The 9,726-nt window shown below is 47.0% G+C and overlaps 1 protein-coding gene across 1 annotated transcript; it reads left to right on the forward strand.

Moving 5' to 3' along the window:
* Nucleotides 1-1,368: 1,368 nt before the first annotated feature.
* LOC116505631 (myogenesis-regulating glycosidase-like) lies at nt 1,369-8,074 on the forward strand. The gene is made up of 2 exons (XM_032212976.1): nt 1,369-1,492; nt 5,902-8,074. Exon 2 carries the CDS (start codon nt 5,937-5,939, stop codon nt 8,001-8,003), a length of 2,067 nt encoding a protein of 688 aa, XP_032068867.1. The 5' UTR covers nt 1,369-1,492; nt 5,902-5,936; the 3' UTR covers nt 8,004-8,074.
* Nucleotides 8,075-9,726: the final 1,652 nt, after the last annotated feature.

Raw genomic sequence — 9,726 nt, forward strand, 5'->3', positions numbered from 1 at the left:
GAGGCGGTCCTTAGTGCTTTCTGAGCTGCGTGGTTCCTTCGCAGACATTTCATAACCCAACTAGGTAACATCCCCAATGCTAGAAGGGAATGATTTGCTTGCAGACAAGGAGGAGGGGGAGGAGGAGGAAAAGAGGATTGTGTGGAGGACTCTCTGAGCTTGCAGACATTTCATTAACCCAACTAGGTAATTTAATCAGTGCTAGAAGGGAGTAGGGTATGCTCTCTGCTTTTATACCAATGGCTCGTCCTCTCAGTGTTGGTGCAGATATTATTGTTGGTGTCTTGAATAGGCGGTTTCATTGATTGTCTGAGTTGATAGTGCCTTGATTGGAATATTGTTTATTTCTTGATTGGAGGAGGAGGAGGAGGAGGAGGAGGAGGAGGAGGAGGAAGAGGAAGAGGAAGAGGAAGAGGAGGACTATGAGGCCCTTGGTGCTCTCTGAGCTTGGTGGTTTTCTTGCAGACATTTCATGACCCAACTAAATAACATCACCAGTGCTAGAAGGGTGGGAGGATGTGAAAAAGAGGAGGAGGGGGAGGAGGAGGAAAGGAGGAAGAGGAAGGGAAGGTGGGAGGAGAACTGTTGGGTCTTCGGTCCTCTCTAAGCTTGGTGTTTTTCTTGCAGACGTTTCATTACCAAACCAGGTAACACCATCCGGGGAATTCTGGGAGTTGAAGTCCACTTCTTTAAAGTTGCTAGATGTGAGAAAGTGACAGAGACCTGTTTATTTATTTATTTATTTATTCATTCATTCATTCATTCAATTCTGGGAGTTGAAGTCCACTTCTTTAAAGTTGCTAGATGTGAGAAAGTGGCAGAGACCTGTTTATTTATTCATTCATTCATTCATTCATTCATTCATTCATTCATCCATTCATTCATTCATTCATTTATTAGACTTCTATACCGCTTAATAGGGCTTTCTAAGCCGTTTACAAATTTTCTTTTTAGCAAATTGAGTCAGCAACTTGCCCCACAGTCTGGGTCCTCATTTCACCCACCTTGGAAGGATGGAAGGCTGAGTCGACCTTGAGCCGGTGAGATTTGAACAGCCGAACTGCAGATCACAGTCAGCTGAAGTGGCCTGCAGTGCTGCACCCTAACCACTGCGCCACCTCGGCTTCACCATGGGCTTCTGCTCCCTGTGGCTTTGTGCGGGATTTATTATTTGGATCTATTTCTGCCTTTGACACCCCCCCCATGCCCCCCCCGCCCGCTGCCAGGATTCCTTCTCTAAAGTGTCTTCTTCTCCCTCCTCCTCTCTCTCTCTCTCTTCCCCCCCCCCAGTTATTTCAATGGCCAGAGCTATCCTGGCGCATCGCCAGCTGGGCAACGGGATTGCATAAGTATCCTTGATCAGCTGAGCTGGACAGAGCAGCAGGCGTGAGAGGCGCTGGCTTTGGCCCGAGAAGGGAAGGCCGAAAAATTGCAAAAGAACCCCCCCCCCTCGCCTTCCAAGAAGCAGGATTGCTAAATTAGGTCGCCCAAGGTAAACAACATCTGTATTCTGGTGCGGTTGTTTGTATCCTCCCAGTAGAAGACGGAGAAAGCGGTTTCACATAAGGCAACTCAGTGGAATAGAGTTGATGGGAAAAAATGTCCTTCTGGGTTCAGCTCCAAGTGGGGGAAAAGACACTGGAAACGTGGAGGCTGCTGGGGAAGATGGTTTTAATGGTGGGCAGCATCACGTGGCTTCAGCTCCTGAGCAGAAAAGGGGGATCCAGATGTTGGGTGAAAGGAAAAAGAGGCGAATACTTTCATGCCTTAATCCCATCACCCTGGATCTGAAGGAGGGAGAACTTTGTTATGTAGAGTAGACCGGCCCGGGCTTTTTAAAAATTGCCATTGACAAAGGTGGGGGCTATTCAGAGTGAGTCTGTTTCCTGCCTAAAAAACATGTTTCTCCATTTCTTATCCAGGGAAATATAATATTCTGCCTTTTCAATATTTCCCAGGATATTTCATTCTTCTAGGAGAGGGTGGTGGGTGTTAACTTCCTACAGAATAACAGAGTTAGAAGGGACCTTGGAGGTCTTCTAGTCCATCCCCCTGCTTAGGCAGGAGACCTTACACCGCTTCAGATATATGGTTATCCAATCTCTTCTTAAAAACTTCCAGCGTTGGAGCATTCACAACTTCTGGAGGCAAGTTGTTCCACTGGTTAATTGTTCTAAATGTCAAGACATTTCAGCTCTAGGTTGCTTCTCTCCTTGATTAGTTTCCATTCATTGCTTCTGGTCCTGCCTTCAGATGCTTTGGAGAATAGTTTGACTCCCTCTTCTTTGTGGCAACCCCTGAGATATTAGAAGACTGCTATCCTGTCTCCCCTGGTCCTTCTTTTCATTAAACTAGACATACCCAGTTCCTGCAACCGTTCTTCGTATGTTTCAGCCTCCAGTCCCCTAATCCTCTTTGTTGCTCTTCTCTGCCCTCTTTCCAGAGTCTCCACATCTTTTTTTACATCGTGGTGGCCAAAACTGGATGCCGTATTCCAAGTGTGGCCTCATCAAGGCCTTATAAAGTGCTCAAAAGCCTCCCCTTCAGAGCTACAACCGAGATCCCGGATCTATTTGTTTAAAAAATAATTTTATTACACTTACTGAAGAGCAGGTGGTATTCAAATTACGGCCACAAGCGAGCCCCGCATTTACGTTGCAAGAGGAGAAATGTGTTAAGTGGGTTTCGCGACTTTTCCCACCGCATCTGTGGAGCGAATCACCGCCGTTCTTAAATTAGCCACACGGTCGTTAAGCGAATCCGGCTTCCGCTGTTGACGTGGCTGGCCAGAAGGTCGCAAATGGGGATGTTGCAACCGTCATAAATACGAGTCGGTTGCCAAGTGTCTGGATGTGGATGACGTGGCCCTGGGGATGCTTACAATGGTCGTTAAGTATGAAAACTGGTCTTGGGTCACCTTTTTTCCCAGTGTTGCTGCAGCTTAGAACGGTCGCTAAGTGAACTGTCGTAAGTCGAGGACTGCCTGTATAAAATTGAAATGAAAGGGGGGAAATGAGGGAGGGATAAGAGGAGAGAGCGAGAGAGAGGGAGAGAGGGAGAGAGAGAGAGAAGGTAGAAAAAGAAAGAACAGCATTGACTTCCGACTGTTTTTATAGTGCAGCAGTAGAATAAAACTGTGACAAGTTTTTACTTGTAGGTGCTTGATACAGGCAGTCCTTGAATTACGACCACTCATTTAGTCACCATTTTAAGTTACAACGGCAGTGGGGAAAAAATCGCTTGTGTTCATCGTTCACATTTACCACTACTGCAGCTTCCCCGCGGTCACATGATCAAAATTCAGAGGCTTGGCAAATGTCTCGTGTTTATGACGGTCGCAGTGCCCCAGGGGTCACGTGATCCCTTTTTGCGACCTTCTGACCCACAAATTGAATGAGGAAACCTGATTCGCTTAACAACCGGGCGACTAACTTAAGAACTGCAGTGATTCGCATAACGGCAGTGGTAAGATTGGTTGTAAAATGGGGCAAATTTCACTTAACGACTGTCTCGCTTAGCAACAGAAACCCTGGACTCAATTATGGATGCTGAGGACTACCTTTAGAACAGTGTTTCTCAACCTTGGCAACTTGAAGATGTCCAGACTTCAACTCCCAGAATTCCCCAGCCAGCGAATGCATTCGCTGGCTGGGGAATTCTGGGAGTTGAAGTCCAGACATCTTCAAGTTGCCAAGGTTGAGAAACACTGGTTTAGAGTGAGACAGTGGTGGGATTCAATTTTTTTTTTACTACCAGTTTTGTGGGTGTGGCTTGGTGGGGAGAGCGAGTGCGTTCAGAGAAGCGTTGTGAGAGTTGTGTTGGAGAACACCCAAACCAGCATACAGAGACACTGCAGTTTAAATAGGCTTTTACTTTCGTGGAAATAGAGGTATCAGAATCCATCAAACAGTCCAAGTCATACACGGATAAGGCAGTCATCGACGTCTTTCAGTTAAGGGATAATCCAAATAACACAGTCCAGTATCATATAATCAGTTCGGTAGACAAAGTTTGCTAGCAGTTGCAAAACTTACAATAGCTCACGCTGATCACTATACGGCACTTCTAACAGCCAGCTTCCAAACACTCAGATCAGATCAGCATCTAACAGTGATTCTGGCTCCTTCTTATGGCTGCTTGGGGAAACAGCAATCAATCACATTTACAGCATGATTTAAAGAAACAGGTACAGCATTGTTACATGATTTATATATTGCCAACCCAACCTTTAGATTATATTCCTAACAGTGCCCATGGTGGGCGTGGCCATGGTGGGCGTGGCCATGGTGCAAGTGACAAGGGACTCGTGCCAGGGGCACCTGTGGTGGCCAAGTGCTAAGGCAGGATTTCTCTGATGCCCTCCCTCACTCTCACTATATTTCCTTCCTTCCTTCCTTCCTTCCTTCCTCCCTCCCTCCCCCTCCCTCCCTCCCTCCCTCCCTCCCTCCCTTCCTTCCTTTTCTTCTTTTTCCTTCCCTCTTCCTTCTCTTTTCTTCTTCCTTCCCCTCTTTCCTTCTTTTTCCTTCCTCTTTCCCTTTCTCCTTTCCTGTCCCTCCTTGCATGCTCAAATGCCAAAGGGGGAAACCTTTCTCCTTCGGTTTTGTTTTTCGTTTGGCTTTTTTCTTTTTTCTCTTACAATTCTACGTATACATTCACGTAGTTATTATTATTTTTTACATTCGTCGTTCTTACACATTTGTCATTCCATTTGCAAGGTTATAATATGCCATTTGGGTTGCTTTGTTTACCATCCTTCGCCTGTTTTGACGCCACCTTCTTTTCCCTTTCTTTTCTCCCTCCCTTCTCTACTTCCTTCCTTCCTCTCTCCTTTTCCTTCCTTCTTCCTTCTCTCCTACTCTCCTCTTCCCCTTCCTGCCCTCTCTCCTTCTCCCTTTCATCTTCCCTTTCCTCTCCACTACTCGTTTCTTCCCCTTCCCTTTCCTGCCCCCTCCTTCTCTCCTTCTCCCTTCCATCTTCCATCTTCCTCTCCTCACTTCTATCTTCCTTCCCTCCTCTTCCTCTCCTCTCCTTCTCTCTTCTTTCCTTTTTCTATTGTTGTAGGTGTCTCTTTCGGCTCTTAATTTTCATTTTCTTGAGGTAGTATTCCCGCAGACCCAAAAATAGTGGAGTATCATTTCTTGTTCCCTTTCCTTCTCAAATCTCTCCTGATTATGTTTTCTCCCCCTTTGTATCTTACTTTTGAATATATACTTAAAATTATTTTCTTCCCTATTTCCCCCACTCTTTCCTTCCTTCTCTACTTAATGGCGTATCGTCAGGGTTCCACATCTTCCCCCTTACTTTCTTTGCTGTATTCTTTCTCTAACCATTCATAAAATCTTCCCCATATCTTGAAGTACGCCCGATTCCTCTCTATCCTTTATTTTCAAGGTCCTTTAGTTTTTAATTTGTTTAGATAGCCCTCTGCCAGCGAAAACTAGCAATAGCAATAGCAGCCAGACTTATATACCGCTTCATAGGGCTTTCAGCCCTCTCTAAGCGGTTTATAGAGTCAGCATATCGCCCCCACAGTCTGGGTCCTCATTTCACCCACCTCGGAAGGATGGAAGGCTGAGTCAACCTTGAGCCGGTGAGATTAGAACCGCTGAACTGCAGATAACAGTCAGCTGAAGTAGCCTGCAGTACTGCACCCTAACCACTGTGCCACCTCGGCTCTGAGCCTGAGTCCTCCGTCACCCTGCTTCCTGTTTTCACTGGCAGAGGCATCATGTTTCCAGGCCGGCCCAGGGGCCAGATCTAAGCACCACACGGGCCAGATCCGGCCCGCGGGCCTTAAGTTTGACACCCCCGCTTTAATGTGGACTAGCCGTACCTGTAACAAGAAACTTATCTAATCAGCAAAAACCAAAGACAGAATTTAATTTTTCTTTTCCTCTCAAGGGCAAAATCCAGATTGAGCTCCTGGTTCTACCGAAATGAAGACCCAGCCCTTCCATCGCCGAGGGAAAGGAGAACACCTGGAGAAGGAGCAGGAAGCCAGGCAGATGCCTCCAGCACCCTCACCGTCTCATCGCGTGGCGTGTCCCTTACTCATAGTGGGCTTGCTTCTAATAGTGGTAGCACTTGGGTGTTCCTATGTCGTTCTTTTCCAGACGACAGACGGAATGAAGATGGAGATGTTGGAGTTACGAAAGGGCGGGTTGGCCCTCAAGAACCGGGATGGAGACGTCATCTTCAGGTTGACCTTCCAATCTGGTGTCCTTGACCTGGAGTCCTGCTTCCAGGGAACAGACGCGTTGACTTGTTCTAGGACAGATAGAAGAAAAATCCGTTTCATGATCAGGGCGATTAAACCAAGGAGGACCCTGAGCTGCTACTCCATCACCTGGGAAGAGTTTCTAGCCGAGACGGTGGTGGACCACAAAATGTTCTTGGGAGATGCTTCCTGGTATGGAGGCTATGAGATGAGTGTCCAGCATTGGCCAATCCAGCTGCCAGGAGACCAGGAACCCATGCCTTACGTGACCAGCGATGTCTACTCTTTTCGGAAGAGTTTCGGAGGTGTCCTGGAGAGATATTGGTTGTCCTCCAAAGCGGTAGCTTTCAAGATTGATGACTCGGTTCCTTTCCACCTCGGCTTCAACGCCACGGAACCCTCTCTTGTTTTCCAAGCCAAGTATACAGATTCTCCATATGGTTCTTTGCTGGAGAATCAAGCTTTCCCAAGGCTATGTTACCATGTCTGCGCGGCTCCTGACATGACTTCCACCCACAAATACATGTCCCAGAATTATTTCAGGAGACCTTTGAAGGTTCCCTCAGAACAGATCTTCAGGTTTCCAGTCTGGTCCACTTGGGCCCTCTACAAAAAGGAGATTGATCAAAAGAAAGTTCAGGAATTCGCCCAAATGATCCTGAAGCACGGATTTAAAGCCAGCCATATTGAAATCGACGACATGTACACGCAGAGTTACGGAGACTTCGAGTTCGACATCTTGAAGTTCCCTCGTGCAGCAGAAATGTTTGAAAATCTTAAGAAAGACGGGTTCAACGTTACAGTTTGGGTCCACCCGTTTGTCCACGAGAAATCACCCAACTTTAAGGAAGGAATCGAGAAACGTTTTTTTGTCGCGCAACGAAACGAGGGGTCCCCCGCCATGGTGAAGTGGTGGAATGGAATTGGCGCCATCTTGGATTTCACCAACCCTGCCACCCGAGATTGGTTTCACGCTCATTTAAAGGAACTTGGCTTAAAATATGGCATATCTTCCTTCAAGTTTGATGCCGGAGAGACGTGCTACCTTCCCAAAGAGTTCACCACCTTCCAGCCTCTTCTGGATCCAAACACTTGGTCCAGGTATTACGCAGAAATGGCCAGCCCTTTTTATGAGCTTGCAGAGGTTCGTGTGGGGTACCAGACCCAACATATCCCGTGTTTTGTCCGTATTATTGACCGGGATTCAATCTGGGGATACGAGCTTGGGTTAAAATCCATAATTCCCACAGTTCTAAGCATTGGTCTTCTGGGATACCATTTCATCCTGCCAGATATGATCGGTGGGAATTTTATCCCAGGTAAAACTGACGGGGCTTTGGAAATCCCGGATCGGGAACTCTACATCCGTTGGCTGGAGTTGTCCGCCTTCATGCCGTCCATGCAGTTCTCCATCCCACCTTGGCTGTACGACAAGGAGGTCGTCGAAATCGCCCTGAAGTTCACCAAGCTTCACGAGTCCTTGGTGGCCCCTCTCTTGCTGGAGCTGGCCGGGGAGATCACCACCACGGGGGATCCCATCATACGGCCCATCTGGTGGATCTCTCCCGGGGACGAGTCTGCTCACAAGATCGATTCCCAGTTTCTCATCGGGGACACCTTGATGGTGGCTCCAGTCTTGGAGATGGGAAAACAGGAACGGGACATCTACATCCCGGCGGGGAAATGGCGGAGTTACAAAGGAGAGCTGTTTGAGAAGACTCCCACGCTGGTCACGGACTACCCCGTGGATCTGGATGAGGTGGCTTATTTCTTTTTGGTTCCTTAAATCTCTCCAGGCCAAACTGTCCCAAAGGAGCTTTTTCAGGAGGCAACTGGACTTCCCTGTTTTTTCTTTTGAAGGCGTTTCGCTTCTCATCCAAGAAGCTTCTTCAGCTCTGACTGGATGGTGGGGAAGGGAAGGGTTTATACTCCTTGCAGGCAGCTGGTCAGTTATTTGCATCCTTTGAGAGGGTCCTTGAGGCCACTTGGAGGTTTATCTCTGTCCTCAGGGTCACCTGAGTGGTGCAAATGGTTCCTGTAGTCTGCAATTTTTTTCCTCTGGAAATCCATTCCTACTCCCAGACCATTCCAAGGGTCTTCATCCCAAATTGTGTAGCTAAAAGTCTGTAGAGATTCTCAGTCCTCCAGGTCATGGTTATCCCAAAGGTTGTTTTTCAAGAGGCAACTGGACTTTCTGCTTTTTTTGGAAGATGTTTCCCTTCTCATCCGAGAAGCTTCTTCAGCCCTGACTGGATGGTGGGGAAGGGAAGGATTTATATTCCTTGCAGGCAGCTGGTCATTTTAGAGGCCACTTGGAGGTTTGTCTGTGTCTTCAGGGTCACCTGAGTGGTGCAAATGGTTCCTGTAGTCTGCAATTTTTTCCTCTGGAAATCCATTCCTACTCCCACATCATTCCAAGGGTCTTCATCCCAAATTGTATAGCTAAAAGTCTGTAGAGATTCTCAGTCCTCCAGGTCATGGTTATCCCAAAGGTTGTTTTTCAAGAGGCAACTGGACTTTCTGCTTTTTCTTGGAAGATGTTTCCCTTCTCATCCGAGAAGCTTCTTCAGCCCTGACTGAAGAAGCTTCAGTGGTGGGGAAGGGAAGGATTTATGTTCCTTTCAGACAGCTGGTCATTTGCATCTTTTTAGAGGGTCCCTGAGGCCACTTGGAGATTTGTCTGTATCTTCAGGGTCACCTGAGTGGTGCAAATAGTTCCTGTAGTCTGCAAGTTTTTTCCTCTGGAAATCCATTCCTTCTCCCACACCATTCCAAAGATGTACATCCCAAATTGTGAAGTCTGTAGAGATTCTCAGTTCTCCAGGTCCTAGTTGTCCCAAAGGTGTTGTTCTTCAAGAGGCAACTGGACTTTCTTTTTTTCTTTGAAGATGTTTTACTTCTCATCCAAGAAGCGTCTTCAGCCCTAACTGGATGGTGGAGAAGGGAAGGATTTATATTCCTTGCAGGTAACTGGTCAGTTATTTGCTTTTCATTCAAGAAGCTTCTTCAGCTCTGACAGGATGGTGGGAAATGGAAGGAAGGAAGCTCAGTTGCCTCTTGAAAAAAGCCCCTTTGGGACAACCAGGACCTGGAGGGCTGAGAATCTCTACAGACATTTAGCTACACAATTTGAGATGAAGACCCTTGGAATGGTGGGGGAATAAGAATGGATTTCCAGAGGTAAAAAATTGCAGACTACAGGAACCATTTGCACCACTCAGGCGACCCTGAGGACAGAGATAAACCTCCAAGTGGCCTCAACGACCCTCTAAAAGGATGCAAATAACCAGCGTGTCAGCCTTCCAAATATCATGCAGAATTAAATCAGAGTCCAAGGCAGAGCTATCCTTAAAGTTCCAATTTAATAAGACAGACATGTTGGCACATCTGTGGAAATCCCAATTCTGAAAACTTCCTGGGATTCCACCCAGTTGAAAGTTCACGATCTTATCCCCACATCCGTAATTCCATCGCATGGTCCAATCTTCTTCTTCCACGCTGGCATATCC

This window comes from Thamnophis elegans, chromosome 3 (genome assembly GCF_009769535.1).
Source record: "Thamnophis elegans isolate rThaEle1 chromosome 3, rThaEle1.pri, whole genome shotgun sequence".
Taxonomy (NCBI): Eukaryota; Metazoa; Chordata; class Lepidosauria; order Squamata; family Colubridae; genus Thamnophis; species Thamnophis elegans.

Coding starts and splice junctions, on each gene's coding strand:
- LOC116505631 (XM_032212976.1), top strand. CDS start 5,937: ATGAAGACCCAGCCCTTCCATCGCCGAGGGAAAGGAGAACACCTGGAG.